The sequence below is a fragment of the Bubalus kerabau genome, chromosome 1, assembly GCF_029407905.1.
Source record: "Bubalus kerabau isolate K-KA32 ecotype Philippines breed swamp buffalo chromosome 1, PCC_UOA_SB_1v2, whole genome shotgun sequence".
In the NCBI taxonomy this organism is placed as follows: Eukaryota; Metazoa; Chordata; class Mammalia; order Artiodactyla; family Bovidae; genus Bubalus; species Bubalus kerabau.
In genome coordinates this window covers 120,770,622-120,792,512 of record NC_073624.1, presented here as the reverse complement: position 1 = coordinate 120,792,512, position 21,891 = coordinate 120,770,622, and the positions used below count along the sequence as shown (strand labels likewise).

Sequence of the window (21,891 nt, the reverse complement as noted above, 5' to 3'; positions counted from 1 at the left end):
CTTTTAGTTTTTAGAAAATGTTCTTGAGTTGTTTTAGTGGTAGTTTCTTCTTCCTGTCCATTTTCTACTTTCATTCTTTCTGGAACCCTCTGCATATTTTATATTGGTCCTGTAGTATTTTAATTGCTGCTGCGTTGCTTCAGTCATGTCCGACTCTGTGCGACCCCATGGACTGCAGCCTACCAGGCTCCTCCGTCCATGGGATTTTCCAGGCAACAGTACTGGAGTGGGGTGCCATTGCCTTCTCCAGTATTTTAATACTTGACTATTTTCTAATTCTTTGTATATGTGTATGTTATTTTCTAGGAAATTTCTTTAATCTTATGTTTCAGTTCTTCTGGAATCATTTTCATCTTTGCTGTTTTTTAAATTTTCAATGCATCTTGTTCAGTTCAGTCGCTCAGTCGTGTCCGACTCTTTGTGACCCCATGAATCGCAGCACGCCAAGCCTCCCTGTCCATCACCAACTCCCAGAATTTACCCAAACTCATGTGCATCGAGTCGGTGATGCCATCCAGCCATCTCATCCTCTGTCGTCCCCTTCTCCTCCTGCCCCCTATCCCTCCCAGCATCAGGGTCTTTTCCAATGAGTCAAATCTTTGCATGAGGTGGCCAAAGTACTGGAGTTTCCACTTCGGCATCAGTCCTTCCAGTGAACACCCAGGACTGATCTCCTTTAAAATGGACTGGTTGGATCTCCTTGCAGTCCAAGGGACTCTCAAGAGTCTTCTCCAACAACACAGTTCAGAAGTGTCAATTCTTTGGTGCTCAGCTTCTTTGTCCCCTTTCCCCCCTTTAAAAGAAAAATTGTATCCTGTTCTTCATGGATGTTATTCATCCATGATTCCCTTGTATCTGAGGAATTTAAGGATAATTTTTTAGATGTTTTCATTTCTGTATATAGTCCACTTTCTCTCACTATCTTTCCCCCTGTTTCATTTAGACTTTTATCATTTATATAGACACTTGCCTTTGTTTGGTGATCTTTGTATTGTGGTGCTAATAAACAGCACATACGAAAAACTGATCATACTCTCAGTGTATGGATAGGTTTGTTGATAGTTGGGACTCAGGGTGACCTGGCTAGGCTGTTTCCTTGGGGAATCCCTGATGTTGAAACCTGGGTCTTTTTTCTTGGGCTGGTCATGTGTCAGAGAAGAGTCTACAGATTTTTGCCTGAAGAGGGAAAACTGGATTCTACTGTCTGGGAACTGAGTGGAGGAAGAGAGCTGGGAGTCTTGCCACTCATTTCATGAACTTTTGATTCGTTGTCCTGTTTTCAGTGTATTATCTCTCTGCTCAGTGTCCCTGGTTACTTGTAATCCAGAGAGAATCTGCTTTACCTTTTCCAGTGAATAAACCTCCAGCCTTCTGGACTCTTGTTAGTAGGCTTTTTTTCAGCTTGACCTTTATCCTAGTTTCCAGAAGTACCTGATCCACCAGGTCCAAGCCTGCGGGTGGGGTTGGATTCTGTAAATGCTGCTTAGGTTTCCTGTTTATTAGTAGTGATGGTGGTAAAGGTTGCATTTTTTAAATTGGGCAAACAAGGAGGACTCCCTGAGAAGTGACATTTGTGGAAGGACTCTGAGGAAAAAGCACTCCACTTTATAATCTCATTCATTCAGTTTTTTTCCGCCCTATTCTTCAGTCTGTTTCTATTTCTTTATAATATATTCCTGTTCCTATAAAATCTTTTTTCCATTTTTGAAAAGAATTACACTAGTAATCCACATTGTAAAAATTCAAATAATAGAAGGTTGAAGCCCTCCTTGACCAGAATCCCATCCCTCATGTGTTTACTGTGTATCTTTCCAGACTTTTATCAGCACACATTTCCTGCCTTATCTGCGTAGCTGTGTATACACATTCATTCGTCCATCCTCCCTGGTTTTCTCTAGTGTGTTTCTCATTGTGTGTGTTCCATGCAGTTGTTACGCTGCATACATTGTTTCAGGATTTCCTTTTATTTACTTTTACATATTGAACATAAATACACATGAACAGATATCAATCTTTATAAACTTCTGTGTAGCATTTTATTGGCTACCCCTAGTTTATTTACTTTTTCATTGATGGATAATAAGATATGTTCAGCTTTTCACTTTTACAAGCAATGTTAAGAGGATTCTTATATCTGCCTCTTTGTATACATGTGTATTTCTTAATGTAGATAAACTTATTGTGAAATATGCATATTTTAAATTTTAATAAATATGACTCAGTTTTCATTTCAGTCAGTACTGATTATCCCTGTTATCAACAGTGGGAGATTACGTTTCCTCACACTGTCTTCTGTCTATTTTTTAATTGAAGGGGGCGTAAAAGCTGAAATTCATCTTGCTTCTCTTTGTGAAGTTGGACATCTTTCTTTGTCACTTCATGTTTTCTTCTTTGATTTGCTTGTTCAATGCCATTTCCTTTTCTCTTTTGATATTTGTTGATTTCTAAGTACATTGGTAGGGGTTATTTTTATATTCTGGATGTTTTCCTGTCCTCTTCTATGTATTTTAGAAAGACTTCACAAGTTTTGCTTATCGTTAACTTATGTGTAGTATCTTTTGTTGACTAGAAGTTAAATTTTTTGATTTAGTCAAATTATTAATGTTGCATTTTAGACTTGGTTTTTTTTGGGTTTTTTTTTTAGGTTTTTGGTTGTTTTTTTGTTTTAGTCTCTTTTAAAAGAAAGTTCTTTAGGACTAAACATGTAGATATGTTATTTGTAGCTTTTAGTTTATTTTGATTAAGAGAAATACAGCAACCAATGATGATGACTTCAATAAGTGGCTGCTGTTGGCTGTTTTCCTCAAATAACCAGAAGTCGGGAGGTTTGGAGTTCTTTGCAGTGTTTTTCTTGCTTTGTCTCTATGGTTGTAAGGTGGCTGTTACATTTTTACCAACATAGCTGCATCGAAAGCAGGAAGTATCAAAGCATTCCCAAGGCCTACTGTTGCCTTAGCTTGTATTTCACTGATAACTCTGTCTGCAGGAGAGTCTGGACACGCTTTTCTTTTTTTGTTAACTTGAACAAGGGAGAAAGGATAGGAAACAGTGTTCAGTTTTGCCACCAGTGATGTCTGCCACAACCTACAAATGTAATTTATATAGAAGCTGAGAAGACATTATTGACTGAAATGAAATTCTAGTCTTAGTCCCTAAATATTTTATGTATTATAATTATTTTAGGACTCCAGCTCAGTTGTAGAATGGACCCAGGCCCCAAAAGAAAGAGCTCATCGAGTCGCAGAACATCTGAACAGTTACGAAGCAGAGTGGGACATGGTTAATACAGTGTCATTTAAAAAGAAACCACATACTAATGGAGGTATGACTTCAGTCTTTTGAAATCTTAAACTGATTTGCTGCAGAATAAACAAAAGTGCAAAGAAAATGCTTTCTTAGAGGAAGGATGATTTGGTGCTTTGATTAATATGTATAACTCTTACGTTTTTATTCCTTTATCATCTTTTTGTTGCCTTGGTTGTGACTTCATAAAGTACTTGTTCTGTTTAAGTTATTAATGGCATAAAATAGAAGCACTTTAAAAATTGCTTTGGTTGTCTCTCATGTATATTTTTCATAAATCCTGTAGAATTTTTTAAAAAGTCATGTTATTTCATCCTTAAAGCACCAGGGGGAGATGGAGGATACCGCTACACCATATCGTTCTAATTTCAGTGTTTACTGGGATCATCACAGCTCATTGCAGTCTCCCCTTTATATATATGTTCAGTGACTATTCTCCTTTATATATAAATTTATGTTTGCTGTGTGGTGACTGTCTACATGTAGATAACAAGAAAGAGCCAAGCCAGCAGTCTGGTAGAACACATACGTATACTATCCCAGATACAAGCTCGCTAGCCTGTCTGTGATGTGGCCAACTTACCGGAGGTCTCTTTAAAAAATACTAAACACTCTAAATTAGAGTTACATTTTTTTTTGTTTTGATTTCTTTGTATTTTATAACTAATAGGATATTTGATCTTTTAATGATTTTGGTCTGAATTTAGGATTTATAGGCTTTTACCATAGTCAAAAAGGCTAGCCAAAGTTTACTAGAATATGTATTGCTATGTTTAATATATGTATTGCTATGTTAATATAAGTAAAATTGATTTTCATGTATGGCCTGGGGAATCATTCTCATATATACTTTGTACTGTATCATTTCTTGGGAACAGTAGCAGTTAAGAAATACATAGTAAATCACAAGCTTTTTTTTTTAACAATCAGCTCATGCATATATTAGGCAAACAAAAAATAGCAATTCACATAAACCAACCCTGAAGGTCTAATCTAGAGAAGTTAAAAATCCCTCACATGCTAAATATACTAAAATCCTGTGGTTTTCTTTTCATAACATTTTTACATTGTTCTGATAAGAACCTTCCCTGTAGAATAGGAATGCCAAAAAAAAAAAAAAGCATATATGCATGCATGGTGGTTTAGTCAATAAGGTGTGTCCTACTCTCGTGACCCCATGGACTGTAGGCTGCCAGGCTCCTCTGTCCATGGGATTCTTCAGACAAGAATATTAGAGTGGGTTGCCATTTTCTTCTCCAGGGGATCCTCCCAACCCAGGGATCAAACCCACTTCTCTTACATGTTCTGCATTGGCAGGCAGGTTCTTCACCACTAACGCCACCTGGGAAGCCTGGGAGCTAGGGCTAGCTTTCTCTTATAGAAACACAGTGGTCCACATGAGTGGGTTGAAACCTCAAGAAAGAGCTTTGAAAAGAAAACCACTGAGTTTTATAGTATATTTAGCATTTGAGAGATTTTTAACTTGTCTAGATCAGACCTTCAGAATTGGTTTATGTGAATTGGTATTTTTCGCTGCCTAATATTATCGCTAAATCCTTGAAAATGAAAAAAGTTACAGAAATGAGCAAAATGAGTGAATTTTCAGAATTTCATAAAGGAAGCATTACATGTTTGAGAAAAGTATCTGACAGTAAACATCTTTTTAGATTAATGGTTTTTAACTTTGGCTGTGCATTGAAATCACATGGAGAAGTTAAGCTGTTAAAAAAACTACCAGTTGGGACTTCGCTGGTGGTTCAGTGGTTGGAAGCCTCCGTGCTCCCACTGCAGGACACAGGTTTGATCCCTGGTTGGGGAACTAAGGTCCTGCATCCTGCATGCTGTGCTGCATGGCAAAAAACAAAAATCAAAAAAGTACCAGTGCTTGGGTTTCATGCAGCAAATTAAATCATCCTCTGCAGATGGAGCCCAGGCACCTGTATTTCTCAGAAATTTCTCCTGGTGATTTTAGTGTTCAGAGTTGAGAATGTCTGTGTAACAGCGTACTGCGTAGCTTAGCAAGAAACAGACATAAATACTGCTTGTATATCTTGGCACTGTATGATGGCTTGTAAAGAGCCTTTATTTAGTAATTATTAGAAGTTAAGGGCACGTTTTCTTTTTCTCTATTCTCTCCACTACTTAAAAAATTTTATGATAGCAGTAAGAAATATATTGCACAGTATGGCCCAGTGTGCAAACACATGTACATATTTAACAGAACAAGGAGTTAATGAAGTACATGTATTCCATTTCTTCCCATTCCGTCTCAGCTTATCCTCGGCTTAACCTCATCCAGTCATGTTTCATAAAAACTGCTTCTTAAAACATTTTCTGATCTTAATGTTTCAGAATTAAAAATTAGGCTATTAAGTTTTGTTCATTTTTGAAAAGCAGTTTTTCAAATAAAATTTTTAATTTTATTATTATAACCTTCACATTTTTTACTTTTTTTGTGTGATTTGCAGAGGAAAAGTTGGGGCAAACCTTAAAAAAATTGACTATTGAAAACTTTTTTTAAGTTTATATTTCTTAGGAAATATACTGCTAAGTCTTTGTTTTTATATTCTAGATCAGATGCTTTGAAAATACATCTTTCCAGAACAACAGACTGCCATGATGTTCTGGAAACCTATTCAAGTAAAATGTCATGACCTTCATGTTAATTCTGTTTAAGACGTACGGAGACTTACTATTTTATTCACTTTTCTGCTGTTGTAGCCAGTTTTCCCATGTCAGTGTGTTGGAGGTATTTTTTACATGTATTTGGTAACATGGTAAGTTCATCAGAACTAATTAGTTTTATTTACCTTTCTCTAAGGAGAAAGAAGGAAATTTTGTGTTAACTCAGGTTCTGTTAGTTTTCTTCTGTGACAGTTTCTAGTTCTGGCTAGCTTGCATTGGTAGACCAGATTGCACATTACTTTCCTGTTGACTTGTTACTAGGTTGTTATTCTATTTAACACACCTTTGAATACCTACTATGTGCTAATCACTTTTCTAAGCACTGGGCATATAGCTGTGAACGGAATTAAAACTTACACTCTAGTAAAGGGACTTCTAGAATTGACTTGTAATGTTTCTCTCATCGTTTATCAGAGCTTTAAGTGAGAAAATGTATGAGGCATTTTCTGTTGTATTTAGTATGAAATGTGTTTCTCTTCATTAACAAGAGAAAATCTGTGTAAAATTTTTACTTTGGGAATATGCACAAACTTCTGATAGTTTGTATAGTCTGCATATATTATTTAATATTCTTCATATGATATTCTTGCATTACTTTGGATTAAATACTTTTTGTGTAATTTAAGAACTTAATTTAAAAATTGTATCTAGTTTCTCACTGTTGTTTTGCTGTGAAAATATTTTTGTCTTTGTAGATAATCGAGTAGTATGAATTCTTTATAGGTAGTCTAGATACATTCATATGTAGGTGACACATGTTGGAATTCTAGAATTGTTCTCACTTTGCTGTTCGTTTGTAATGGTGTTATGAGCCCTGTAATATAAATTTCAGTGAAACATGATGTGTAGTCATAGTACTAAATCTGTTATCAGCCTTGGATATGAGTTCACCATCTGAACAGGAAGTCGGCAGGTCACTGTGTAGATAAGTTACTTTAGCCTTTCTGGACTTTCTTTCAAGTGATACCTGTTAAAGGTATCACTTGACCACATGTCCGTGAAAGAGTGATGGTGTCTGCATTCCCTGCAAGTAGAGGTTTCTGTAAGGTGTAGATTCCTCTGGGTCAGTTTAGGAGATCTTGTTGGAGGTGATGGAACTGTAATGTTCCTGACTGTATAGGAAGGGGACATACGTTCAGGTCAGTACCGACTGATCTACCCTTTGATTAATTTAAGTTCTGTAAGCAGATATTATCTGTGTGGTTTATCTTTGTGGAATTGATAGTGTTGGGACAGAATTAGTGACAATTTTCAATAACAGGATAGTATGACACTTCTTATGAAATAACATTCAAGAAAGGGTTTTTTAAGATTTTAGAAGCTTTCCTGCTTAAGGTCTAAGTTAAAATGTTAAAATGACATTTTTAGATAAATTAATTATAAGTATTGGATAGCATTTTTTCCTTTGTTCTTTACATTTTTATTTAAATAGATAATCTTTAAGTTGATTATGATATTATTCACAAACCTAGGATTTTAAGTCTCTCTAAAGAGCCCAAATACTAGGAAATGCTTTATTTTACATAGCTATAGTTTGACTTGAACTGAGGTCTTAATTTAGTAAAAGGTTGATTTTAGCAGTGATATTGAATGTATTCATTCTTTTTGAAGCAGTCACAACTTGATTACCTTTTCATCCTCAATTTCCCACTGTTATGTGGGTTTTTGCAAATGTTAGTCTGTGTATTCACTCCAGTGTTACTTTTTATATTGGCATACTTTTACCTTCACTCAGTGTAGTCTGCTAAAAATAATTGCAAAAGGATGTGACGAATAAAGGTTGGTTTTTGTTTTAAATGCATTTTGTTTTAAACGCACTGTTGAAGTGCATCGTTTGATTTGTTTTTGAGGGAAGTGGAGAGGATGAATGTTTATTATTTGCTATATACTTGACACCATAGTAGTTAGTTGACAAGTATTTTCTTTTTAATTCTTAGAATAACATTGGGAGGTAAGTATAATTATCTCCATTATACAGATGAAGAAACTAAAGCTCAGAGAGATTCAATTATTTGCCCCAAATAATTCAGTTAGTAAGATGGTGGTGTTGCAGTTTGAATCCAGCCTACCTGCTTCTAAAGCCGCTATCATTTTGGGACAAAGCTGATATTTTAAATAAGGATAGCATTTTTTTCAAATTTGTATGCAGTAAGATAATTATTTTAAAGACTGTTCTTTAAAGAAAATGTTTGTTGCCATTTCTAATACAGGTGGAAGACATGGTAATATGAATGCTGCAGTCATTCCCTAGGTTCAACAAATTTCTGTTAGGCAGTTGTGAAGAGTGCTGTCAGTACCTGTTAAAAAGGTGAAAAAAAATATTTTGCCCCACTTTCTTGTTTTTAAGATGCTCCAAGCCATAGAAATGGGAAAAGCAAATGGTCATTCCTGTTCAGTTTGACAGACCTGAAATCAATCAAGCAAAACAAAGAGGGTATGGGCTGGTCATATTTGGTGTTCTGTCTAAAGGATGACGTTGTTCTCCCTGCCCTGCACTTTCATCAAGGAGACAGCAAACTGCTGATTGACTCTCTTGAAAAATACGTGGCATTATGTGAGTAAGTATCAAACTGTTTTCTGCTTACTGAAACTGGATTGTTGTGTTGGTCCCAGGGCAAACTATTTTCACTTGTTGTTGGGTATCAGTGACCCATGTGCACATTAGGGGACAAGCAGCTTTGTTCTTTCTGGAATGCTGACTATTTTGGATGAGTGAATAACATTTTGCCAGTTTAGTAATTTGGGTCTGCAGTGTATCACCTTATTACTGCTTTAAAGAAAAAATGGTCCAGTATTTTTAATACACATTTAAATGAATGATGATACATCAGTAGTTAGTGGGTTATATATTTACCAATTTTACCTTTTATGTAGTTTCTCTTTAAAAGTTTCGTTTGTAATGTTACAGATTTAAGTCAGGCAAATTTAAGGCCTTTATAAAATTATTCTAAGTGTGGAAGTTAGGGCGTTCTCACTTTCCAAAAGTCTTGTGTCTAAATTCATTTATGCAGGTGTGTTTGTGCACACATAGTTTTTCTCGCTTTCACTCTCCACAGATACATTTTTGATATCTACTATGTTCTGAGCACTGTGCTGGTTGTTTGATATTTAGAAGTGAACAAAACAGGCATGTTCCTGGATATCTGCGAGTTTACGGTCTAGTGAAGGTGGCTGGTCAGTAAATAGCAGTAAAACTCAAGAACTAAGATGGAGGAAGTACAAGGAAGGGGGGGAACAGTGCTTCAGATGGGGAGTTGGGTAGGTATCAGGGAAGACTTTGTGGAGGAGGTAATGTTTAGGTTGAAACCTGACAAATGAGTGAACATTAGCATGAAAGGGAAGGAGATACTTAGAGCAGAGATGTTTTAGATGGAGAGAAGAACATACAACATGCTGTAATCATGGAACAGGGTATAGTCAGTATCACAGGTCTGCATAGTGGGAGAAGGGAGGACACCAGATTTAAAGATAAGGTCAGAGAACTGAGTACAGGCCATAGAGTGAAGGATCTTGTCAGTCATGTTAGCCTCTTGTTCCAGTCATCTAGAAGAGTTAATGGTGGCATGAACTAGCAGAGCGATAGGAAAGAAGTATTGGAGGAATATTTAGTGTTAGAGTTTGCGATTGATTGGATATGTGGAGGTGAAAGAAGGGAGAAGTTGAGATTTTTAGTTTGGGAAGCTGTAAGGATGATTGTTAACTTTATTAATATTAATGTCCTCACTTTAATAGAGAAACATCATGCCTAAATGTAGATTATATAAAGCTAGGAGTGATCCAGAAGCTGAGAGATACTGTTTTCGGCATGGAGTTCTCCTCTCTTGCATGTTGACCACCTCTGGCTGGCACTGGGCATGCTGATGAGTACCTGTAACCATGAGAAAAGTCAAATCTGGTTGGTGGAATGTGGTCTTGAACTGAGAAACTGTGAATAGGCTACCACCCATGAGGTTAAGTGGATTTCAGAAGGAGCATGGTCATAACTGGGGCAGAAGGCTTGGTTGGCTCTTTGGGGGTTTTAGCGTCATAGCAAGCTCCTTTCGCTCACTGTTGGGATATAACTGTTACGAGTGAGGTGAGCTGAGACTGTTGATTGACGCATACTCCCTACAGTGAAGTGGTGGTCCCTCCTTATCCTAGTAAGATCGTATTTTGGAGAACTGGGCTTAGTTTTAAACACTGTGTTTAAATATATTAGACCAACTATACTACATGGAAAAGATGACTAGTATAATGAGAGGGATCAAAATGATATCATGAAAAACACTAGAAGGATGTGGGGATTTAACTTAAAGAAGAGTTTAATGCTGTACCATTAAATAAAACCCAAGCTTCTTACTGTGCTCAGTGACCTGCCGTATCTTAGCTCTGTTTATTTCTTAAACCTCATTTCATGCTATTCTCTTCTGTATTCTAGTCACATGGTGTTCTCTCAGTTCCTGAAATGCCCTAAACTCTTTCTTGTCTTAAGTCCTGTATGTATGTGTTTCTTTTGCTTAGATTCTTCTTCTCTCTTTCTTATCTCTGAGGTCTGTTTAATGTCACTTCTTCAGAGGGGCTTTTTTGGATCTTAGTCTCCTGTTTAATGTAGGTTCCCACTCCCGTGCCCTTTTGCTTTCTCATTCCTTTGTTTGCTTCCTTCATGGCCCTTAATAGAATGAAATAATTTTGTTTGATTACTTCTGTTATATTCTACTCTAGATACAAGCCCTTAAAGGGAGGAATTGTATCTATCTAGTGTACATTTTCTCCTGAATTCCTAACCAGAGTGCCTGGCATGTAGTATTTGTGCAGTAAATCTTAGTTGCATGAATAAATGGCAAGGTACTTACCAGTTCTACGAATAATTTTGAAAGCATTGTTAAATAAACTGGACTCCAAAGATTAATAGATAAATTAGAAGGGAATAGTTCCAAAATAGAAATTAGAAGAAAATAGCTTAAGAGATAGAGTTTTCTGTCCTGGATGAGTTCAAGGACAGACTCAACAATCACTTAGGTGCTTAAAAGAAAATATGTACCTTAAATATGTGTTCCTGATGTTTTAATGAAGGTTGTAAGTGAAACTATGTTTCCTTCTCTGTATTTGTAAAGAAGAGAGAAGTAAATATAAGAATCAGACACATGGTGATAAAAATATCATTATTGGTGAGGCTTGGATATGTAGCCTCATAATAATTCAGCCCAAAACAATCATTGTTGAATTCATCCAGCTACCACTTTTGGGCAATCACAGTTCTCGCTAGTGAGGGCAGACCACTTACGACATGAATGAGAGCAAGCTAGAAGCCACCTTCTCCCTTGGCAGGCGGATCCAAGAGGTAAAGAGAGCCTGGAAGGGGCTATGCCACACATGCACCTTCCTCTTTTCTGACCTCAGCAGTTAGATACGTCTTTATTAGATGTGTGTGCATCCACCTGGAAACAAGAAGCCATGGGAATGGTGTTCCCCTCTTTTTTTCATTCAACAGGTATTTTTTTGTTGTTGTTGTTGGGGACCCACCATGTCCTAGACGTCGTACTAAGTGGTAGAAAGGAGCACTTAGTCAAAGAGATAAGACCTCTGTGTTCATGGAGTTTGTATTGTTTGCAGGAAAGACAAACATTGCTTATACAAATAAGTGTAAATTTTCAGCTGTTAAAATTAGAAATTTAGCACAATGAAATATAGCATATAATAGGATAATATGTAAGTTTGTGTGTGTGTGTGTGTGTGTGTGTTACTAGTAAAGCTCTGAGAGAGAATGAGATTAACTAAGGAGAGGATAAAATGGGACAGAATGTGAACTTAAGTGATTAATTATAGCATTTAATGACCTGGTCAAAGGGAAGACCCTAGCAGAGGAGTCTGACTCCCTACACTTTGTTTTCTCTCTTCCCACCAGGGTTTATCACATTTATGGTCAACCAAGGATGTGACTGTTTCTAGGGGAGGAGATAGCAGTGTAAAGTGAGTCCTTTAAAAGCTACATCCCTAATACCAGCCACTTCTCTATTGTGTATTCTCCTGTGACACTGGGGGCCAGTTTATTCTTTGCCCCTGAATAGCCTGAAATGTACATCAAAAATTTTATCCCCAAGGCCCCGCTGTATTCCAGGCAGAAAATAAGCACCCCCTAATCTTTTTCCCATCATAAATTGTACCCAATTACATTGTGTCATGTAGGTTACCAGAGATTGTATGCCGAGTCCAGGTGGTAGGATATTAGAAATTCCAGATAAACAGTCACCAGTATAAAAATAAGTCACAAATTTGTATAAGCTATCTCCTATTATCAAATTCTTAGGGAGATACTAAAGGTTCTTGTTTTTTATGTTCACAACTTAGGATCCAAATAAATGGAATTTCCAACTAAGTCCAAAGAAATGAAAATTCCCAACTATCCCCCATTTTTTACTTTATTAGGTTTTGTTTCCTGTCTCTGGAGCAGTTATCCTAAGCAAAATGGTGTTTTCAGAGTCATGTTCCTATGGTCACAAATTGTAGAGACCAGAAGAAGGAGAGTAGGCCAGGAAAAGCTTGGTTTCAGCAGCTTTACTGATATCCTGGCCGCTGTGTTAACAGGTCATCCTTCTTGTCTTCTGAGTTCAAAACATCAGTAGAGGTAGAATCAGACTGCGTTATCTTTTTTCTCTGATTAACCTTAATTAAGGAATGTGGCTTATATCTTTGGCCGTGATGTCTTCCTAATACTCCCTGAAATGAATTAAGGGCCTTAACCATACAGGTGAAAGGAAATTGCAGATTTGCTAATGAGACAAAGGCTGGGGCAGCTATGCACGTTTCCTTTGTTCAGTTTTAGCAAGTGGATCAGTCAGCACAAAATAGGCCAGCTTCTTGAGACTTAACTAGTTTCTCAACTAGTTTTCTTAACTACTGGGAAAAACAAATTGTCTTATTCGTTGATGTTCTGTACTGTTTGACTTACCAACATTTAAAACATCGTATTTAGTGGGATCAAAGAATGAGCCACAGACACATTCTTGTTATTTTTCTGGAACCAAGTTGGTTGCTAGGATGTCAGTGAAGGTTATTGGTTCTGTTAAAATTATTTTATATATTGGGCCGTTTAAAAATTAATGCATAAATATCCAAACAATGAAATATTTCCTTAAAAAGCCAAATTGGTTGTATCATAACACAAGCCATTTACGAGATTAGGTTCTTGACCCTTATATATTCTCTTTGTGAGATACATTTATGTGTGTGTGTGTGTGTGTGTATTCGTACATACATATGTACACATTTGTTTAGTTGCTGTTGTGTCCGACTCTTTGTGACCCCATGGACTGTAGCCCACCAGTCTCCTCTGTCCATGGGATTTCTCAGGGAAGAATAGTGGAGTGGGTTGCCGTTTGCTTCTCCAGGGGGTCTTCCTCACCCAAGGATTGAACTGCGCCTTCTGCATTAGCAGGCATATTCTTTACCACTGAGCCCTCAGAGAAGCCTATATAGAAATTATATAAATAGGATTAAACTATACAGTTTTGCTGTAAATATTCTGTACCTTTTTATTAACCTTTTCTTCTTTGTATCTTTTGCAACATTATTATTTATTTAGCTTTCCATATTGATATCAGTAGCAATATAAAATAGTTACTGTTCCATCTCAGTGTGCAGACATTCTTCAGCTGTTGTAATTTCTGAATTCTGAAGTCTTTGAGAGAGGCTCACTCTAAAGTACTTCTGAATTTTCAGTAATTATACATCTATAGTTATGATGTTAGACAGTGGTTTTCTTTAAGTCCTTTAGTAGGATCTAATAGAATTGCTGATGTTAGCATCATTAAAAGTTCTCTTACGGCTGCAGTGAGGTTTTGAAAGTCTTGAATAACGTTGTTATGAGTGAGCAACTTCCCAGAATCTATAATACATAATAATATGTAAATATAATCATTAATCTTCCCAGATTCATTCAATATGGTAATCTGGCAGGTGGAAATGTGACAGTATTCTGGAATGCCAGGCCTCCTTCTGGTGAGCTCTGCAGTTGCTTAACAGCATATCACCTGTCCTCTTACTTATGTGCTTGAAAAAAATGCTTTGTTGATTTCTTTAGGTAGGGGCAAACAAGTATAATGTGACTTCCTCTAGCCCCTCACCACAGAGAATTAGTTATTAAAAAAATAAAAGAAATTCTTCCTTTTATAAAAGTGTCTGTGGTTGGTCATTGGTTGAGCAGTCGTTTCTTCTTCGGATTTCCAGTCTTGTGACCATAGTTTTACATCTGGAGCCAAATAGTTGGCTGGGCACAGATAACTGAAGGTTGCATATGTATTCCCCTTCAACATGCATAAGCCAGTGTTTTGACTTTCATGATGACTTATTTGTAGTTAAAGAAAAAAATTGATTTAAACTATGTTTAGAGACAAATAACCATAGCGCCAGCACCACTGTGTTAGGAAAAAATACGTTCCTGTATTAATTATTTTCTTTTTCTGATGCTACATTTATAAGTTGAGCTGTCCCTTAGAAATGGCTTGTGAGAACCTGTAGGTCTTCATGTTAAGCATGAACCACCCCCCAGGAGAGATTCAGAAAAGTGATTAATGAAAATCGAACATTTAAAAGTGATTTTTTTCCACTACTTCAAATGACTCAACCTTAACTCTTTAAAAAAGCCAAGGGGCTTATTAAGCTGTTATTGTCTCTGAGGAGTGAGTTCTGACTAAGAGTAAAATCTGTTTTGGATTTCATGTCCCCCCATCATTGCTGTTGCATCCTCTTATGTAAGAATTGAGAAGAGATAACTGATACTGAAGTTCTTATCTCAAGTTTTTATAATAAACTAGAAGTAGATAGCAGCAAAACTGCATTTAATTTTTGTTTTTAAACACAGAAGTTGTGGATTTATTACAGCTGGCTTACTAACTTATAAAACTTTTGAATAGAAAAAGACTGGCTAATTCATTTGTTTACTTCAAATTGGGTCTCTTTTTGGAAAGCATTTTGTTTATTCTGTAGTTACTAGGAAATGTGAAGAAAAACTTGTGTCCAGACCTTAATAAGCAAGAACTAAAAATACACTGTTAAGTGAACTGTACATTACAGCCATGTATGTTATGATAATTATTTGCATAATTAATGATCTTTAACAGATAATCTTTTGTATCTTATATTTTTAACATCTTATATTGAAATACTCCCAAGCTGTGAAGTGTCCATTTCAAAATAGGATGTTTTCCTATAGTGTACATATTACGTATATCAATGAATCCTGAAGGGTGCTTCAACTTTCTTTATAAGAGAAAATATATTCTTATAATAAGGGAAGATATATTTGTAAGGATTTTTTACTATATTCTAAATAAGAGTTTGGGTTTGGGTTCATTATAATTTAGTTCTCTTGAATAAAATAAAATAGAAATACACTTCATCCTTTTTTATTTGTTAATTTAGTAGTTTCATGTAGTTTTGGAACTCACTTAAGATAGTTAACTAAATACTTGCTAATGCTGTCTTGATGGGAAATTGCCATGGAACTGGACATCTAAGGTTGTTGTTGTTGTTAAGGAAACATGACTATGCATAGTAATTATGAGGTATCACTGATGCAGTGTGCCACTGTTTTCTACAAAGCCCTTTTTTTTTAATTACAGATCTCCACAGGACAAAAGAACACTTCTTGTGAATTGTCAGAATAAGAGTCTTTCACAGTCTTTTGAAAATCTTCTTGATGAACCAGCATATGGTCTAATACAAGTATGTTTCTTAAGTCTCAGTTCAGTTCAGTTCAATCGCTCAGTCGTGTCCGACTCTTTGCAGCTCCATGAACCGTAGCACGCCAGGCCTCCCTGTCCATCACCAACTCCCAGAGTTCACCCAGACTCATGTCCATTGAGTCGGTGATGCCATCCAGCCATCTCATCCTCTGTCTGTTTTGTATTAATCTGTTAGTCTGACCCCATTATTTTATATACATGCTACCTCTTACTTTCTTAGAGATGATGCAGAATGAGGCACATGTCTGTTTGTGTGTAAACTTTATAGAACTATTCTCTGTAATTTTATAGAAACAGTATGTATCATCCTATAGAAATAGTATGTATCATCTGGTTTGAATTTTTATTTTCCATTTAAGAAGGTTCATTTGGGGTCAGGTTAGTCTAATTCCTCTTCAAGTATTTGAGTATATCCTTGAATTTGGCTAAAAAGCACAGGCAGAACTAAAGATAATTTTTTACTCAGATTTCTATGTAAACTTAATGGCATTTTTGTTGACTCATTTGTTTATTCACTTATTCATTCAACAAATGCTTGAGTGCTTAATTTGTCCTAGATGTTCTTTTCTTGGTTCTGACAATGAAGTGGGGACTTTTTAGGAAGGAGGACAGGAGAGCTCTTGAACGCTGATTAAAATAAAAAGTGAGGGAACAGTTTTTCTTATTATGAAAAATAATCATTTTAAAGATAGACCTTTAAGAAGTAGCTGTTTTGCTAAATATGAATAAGCAGGCAGTTTGGGATTTAGAAATAACTTTTGCAGTAGAAAAATGTTTTTTTACTGTTTTCTAGGACAGCAGTGTCCAAAACAAATTACTCTTACTGGCATGAGTTACCTGTATATGTCAGCTAATATTTAAATATTGTGAGTGTTTAAACTTAGCTGTCAGATATTTTGTATTAGTGTGGTACTGCACACTTTAAGAAGTATTTTTTTTTTGTGAAGGCAGGACTACTAGACAGAAGAAAGCTGTTGTGGGCCATTCATCAGTGGAAAGTAAGCACTGCATATATTTCTGGTGTATGCAGATTGAATGAAGCCTGCAAATCATTTGTTTATCTGCAATTCAATCAGTAGTGTTAGCTTGTCATTTAATACGCTATTTTAACCAAATGAAAAAATTGGCTTAGAAAATTTAAATTTTTCTTCCCAGAAAGAAATGAAATTTTAAAATAATCTTAGAATACTGTTTTAGCTCTGATTTCCCTCCCCCTTTTAAAAAACTTTGCTCTTATGCTAATCTTATCATGAAGTATTTTTATTGTTTATTTGATTTAATTGTGCCAATATTTTTCTCCTTACTACATAGAAAATTAAAAAGGATCCTTATACAGCAACTATGGTAGGATTTTCCAAAGTCACAAACTACATTTTTGATAGTTTAAGAGGCAGTGATCCTTCTGTGCATCAGCGACCACCTTCAGAGATGGCAGATTTTCTTAGTGATGCTATTCCAGGCTTAAAGATAAATCAACAAGAAGAACCAGGATTTGAAGTCATCACAAAGGTGAGTGGAGTTTGTGTTAATATAGCTCTTGTATTTTAGCAGGAGAAATGCTTTTTAATGCTACGGAAATGCATTTCTATAGAAATATAGAAATTAAATGATATATAGAAACTCAGTTTTGGTCATACCTGGCTTCTTTCTCACAATCCTTTCTTATAACTTTTTGCTGACAGATAACAATTCAGGCTTGTCCTGCCACCAGATTCTTGGTTGTTTCTTCACCAACTATACTGCTTTCCTTGTCTATTCATCAGTGTTAGATCTCTTTTCTTTGATTACTTTTTGATAATAATGAATAGGTTGTTCGTTTCATTGAGTGCATAGTGAAGTCGCTCAGTCGTGTCCGACTCTCTGTGACCCCGTGGACTGTAGCCTACCAGGCTCCTCCATCCTTGGGATTTTCCAAGCAAGAATACCTGGAGTGGGTTGCCATTTCCTTCTCCAGGAGATCTTCCCAACGTAGGGATTGAACCTGGGTCTCCTGTGTTGTAGGCAGACGCTTTACCATCTGAGCCACCAGGGAAGTCCACTGAGTGCATAGGAGTGAGTAAATAGTAAGCCTTGCATGTTGCCCACAGTTCTGTTCCAGATTTTTGTTTCCCAGTTACTCTACACAGGCAGCTAGTCAGGACACTACTCTTGGGCTTTCATTCTCATGTGAATATTTTCTTTTTAAGTAAGATGAATTTTGGCTTTGAATTATGTCAGATCTTTACATTTGCTCAACAAGACTTGAATTTGTTACAATTCTAGGCTCCACACAGAATATTATGAAATATCTAAATTATAGTACTTAACAGAGAAGGAAATGGCAACCCACTCCAGTACTCTTGTGTGGAGAATCCCATGGACAGAGGAGCCTGGCGGGCTGCAATCCGTGGGGTTGCAAAGAGTTCGATACAACTGAGCAACTAACACACACACACACACACACACACACACTTACTTAAAGAACTTATCTTACAAATGGCATTTAAAAATTACCAACATTAATTGAATAAAAAACTGTATAAAATGCAGTGTGAAGCTAATGAATCATGAATCAATTCTGAGAGCTACCAATTTTAGTTTGGAAGAAAACTTAATTTTAGAATATGAATGGAATAGTACTCTATTTTTTAAAAATAATATAGCATACCATTTAGTTTGAAGGGTTTGTTTTAGAATTTATATGTTGAATGTTCTATACTTAGGTAATTGAAACCCAAAGTAGCCAATGTTTTTCTGTTTCTGAATTTATCACTCAGTTATTTGTGTGTTTAGTAGGAGAGAAAAATGTATGTAGTGTTATTGCAGTTTATAAACTAATATTGGAAACTAAGGGAAAATATTAGAAATGTTGGAACTTATGTGTGAGTAATAGTATTTTAGTTTTAGTTGCTATATACTTTGATTTCATTTCACTTGTGAAAGGTGTCCTTTTTGCTTATCTTCTTATTTTAGATTGATTTGGGCGAAAGACCTGTTGTTCAAAGGAGAGAGCCAGTATCATTGGAAGAATGGACTAAGAACGTTGATTCTGAAGGAAGAATTTTAAATGTAGATAATATGAAGCAGATGATATTTAGAGGGGTAATTACTTTAGTATTTTAAATTGTTGGTATTTAAGTTTTCTTTTTTCTTTGAAATGTTGGAGAGATGAACTCCATTTTGATGAATGATATTTTCAAATCCCTGTAGGACAGAGTGAAGTGCTTGTGATGTCCTTGAGGGTTGGGTTGGAGGGATATACTGTTAAGCCTGTGGAAAGGCACTCTTTCTTACTTGGAAGTTCTGTGGGTGATATGAAGAAGGTGGTGTGTTTCTCTGTGATAGCTGCCTTTTCCTGTAGGGTTTGGGTTTAGGAAGACTAATCAGTTCCACTGTCAGCTGTACAGTCTCCTGTATACTCTTCATTGTTTATGTTTTCTGGCAGCTGCTTACATCTTTAGAATCTCAAAGTCAAAAACAAGGTAGTATTCACTGAATTGAGCTATTTTCATATATATACGTACCTTGGAGATATTGTGGATGCGTTCTAGACTGCTGCAGTAAAGTGAATATTGTAGATAAGCAAGTCAAATTTTTTGATTTCCCAGTGCATATAAAAATTACACTTATGCTGTGTACTGTATTTAGTTGATTAATTGTTCAACAGTGTCATGTCTAAGGAAAAATGTACATATTTTAATTAAAAAAATACAAAACAAAAAGATTTAATAACAGTAACATCAGAGATCACTGATCACAAATCACCATAACAAATAATAATGAAACAGCTTGAAATATTGCAAGAACTACCAGATTGCAACTCAGAGACATGAAATGACAAATGCTGTTAAAAAATTATTGCACAGATTTGTTTGACACAGGCTTGTCACAGATGTTTAATTGAATTAAAAAATGCAATATTTGAGAAATGCAGTGAAACAAAGTGCAGTAAAATGAGATATGCCTGTATAAAACTATCTCTTAATCATTAGTTTTTCTGTTTATATGCAAGTTTTGTAAGATAAAATATTGCATTCATTTTTTACAAGTGTGTTTAATATGCATATTTTCTTCAGGGGCTTAGTCATGTATTGAGAAAACAAGCATGGAAATTTCTTCTGGGTTATTTTCCTTGGGACAGTACCAAAGAGGAAAGAACTCAGTTACAAAAACAAAAGACGTAAGTAATGGTCTTTTGTATGCTTACTTAAGAAACCCAAGTAACTTACCCATATAAAGTGTAATATACTGGGATATGGGAGTATGTTCTTATTTTCATTTTTTTAATTTAAACATTATGAGTGCAGTGCTGCTGCTGCTGTGAAGTCGCTTCAGTCATTTCCGACTCTAGGCAACCCCATAGACAGCAGCCCATCAGGCTCCCCCGTTCCTGGGATTCTTCAGGCAAGGACACTGGAATGGTTGCCATTTCCTTCTCCAGTGCATGAAAGTGAAAAGTGAAAGTGAAGTCGCTCAGTCGCGTCTGACTCCTAGCGATTCCATGGACTGCAGCCTACCAGGCTCCTCCATCCATGGGATTTTCCAGGCAAGAGTACTAGAGTGGGTTGTCATTGCCTTCTCTGTTATGAGTGCAGTAGTTAATTTCAAACCAGAAATGCTTATTAGAGAGATTTTATTGCAATTACATTGGTGAATATATTGAAAGATGGTTAAAAAAATTCTAGTTCCTTTGTATCTACATTTTAAACATACTTAGATATAGATTTTTAAATATATCTCATTTATCTTGATTCATTTTTATAGTTTATTATGAAATTATAAAAATGGTTCATTAGAGTATTTGCTATTTAGGTTAATTGCCTTTAAATTATTTTCCTGGTGCTCTTATAAACTGGTCTTTGATTCTTTTTTTGGGAAGTGTGTTTCTAAGTAATTAAAACTTAATTAGGAAAAAACTTAAAAAGAAACACAGACCAACTGTCCAGTTTGACTTATTCCCAGTTCGTCAGTCTAACCTTTAATTTAAAGCTCATTTTCAGTCATTATATATATATTCAAAGTCACACAGTCCTTTCTCATCTCAATATGTTTGCCAGAACTTCTTAGACATTTTCACATCAACAAATTTCTGCAGTAAACTGCTTGGAAAATGGCACTCTTATGTTACATTAAAGTAAAAAGAAATTTTTTTTCCTTAGGTTTATATTGGGTTGGCCAAAAAGTTTATATTGGGTTGGCCAAACAAGCTTTTTGGCCAACCGAATATTTGTCATTATTCAGAAACTCTAGTGGTTATAAAGTATTTAATGACAGGAATAAGTTTAGGTCTGATATTAAGGATTTAAATAATGTTTCCTTAAAATCTCATGTAAATTAATCATGTAGTTTAAACAAAGCTTATGACATAAGGTTATTTTCTTTTTCCTTTGTTTTTACTGATTTATTATAACTTGAAACATTCACTGTCATTTGTAAGTTTATATCTCATTAGCATGGCAGCCCACTCCAATACTCTTGCCTGGCAAATTCCATGGACGGGGGAGCCTGGTAGGCTGCAGTCCATGGGGTCGCTAAGAGTCAGACACGACTGAGCGACTTCACTTTCACTTTTCACTTTCATGCATTGGAGAAGGAAATGGCAACCCATTCCAGTGTTCTTGCCTGGAGAATCCCAGGGACGGGGGAGCCTGGTGGGCTGCCGTCTATGGGGTTGCCGAGAGTCGGACACGACTGAAGCGACTTAGCAGCGGCAGCAGCATCATAAATGCTTTGATATATTAGAATTTTTTTTAGGTGTTCAAGTAACTTTTTTTTTTGGTGTAAAATTGTTTTTTATAGTGATGAATACTTCAGAATGAAACTGCAGTGGAAATCTGTCAGCGAGGAACAAGAGAAAAGAAATTCGAGGTTAAGAGATTATAGAAGTCTTATCGGTAATTTTTTCTTAATTTTGGAAATGTTTGAAAGGATTGCATGGAAGTTTTGATGAGATTTAAGAAATGAAGATATATAGTGAGAGTTAGGGCCCAAATAAAAAATCAGAGGCTTGTGGCAAAGATTCTTACCATGAAAATACCTCAAACCTCCTAGGACAGCCTTTGGAATATGATTTAGGTGCTCTTTCTAGCTGCAGGCCTCGCTCTGGCTCTGTAGCCTTCTGAGGAAACTAACATTGTTGTGAACTTGGGCCAGATAATAAGGTCATAAAGCTGTGTCTTAGAGAGACAAGATGGAGTAGAGG

The 21,891-nt window shown here is 36.0% G+C and overlaps 1 protein-coding gene across 2 annotated transcripts in view; it reads left to right on the top strand.

Moving 5' to 3' along the window:
• The window catches only part of TBC1D15 (TBC1 domain family member 15), a 76,717-nt gene that overhangs the window by 24,272 nt on the left and 30,554 nt on the right, over window positions 1-21,891 (top strand). The window contains exons 4-11 of one of the 2 annotated variants that reach the window (XM_055587490.1): window positions 3,184-3,322; window positions 8,336-8,546; window positions 15,588-15,690; window positions 16,658-16,708; window positions 17,022-17,219; window positions 18,663-18,791; window positions 19,766-19,869; window positions 21,489-21,583. In XM_055587490.1, coding sequence (XP_055443465.1) covers window positions 3,184-3,322; window positions 8,336-8,546; window positions 15,588-15,690; window positions 16,658-16,708; window positions 17,022-17,219; window positions 18,663-18,791; window positions 19,766-19,869; window positions 21,489-21,583 — 1,030 coding nt within the window. The remainder of the gene's footprint in view (window positions 1-3,183; window positions 3,323-8,335; window positions 8,547-15,587; window positions 15,691-16,657; window positions 16,709-17,021; window positions 17,220-18,662; window positions 18,792-19,765; window positions 19,870-21,488; window positions 21,584-21,891) is intronic. The other variant, XM_055587498.1, reaches the window with a different exon arrangement.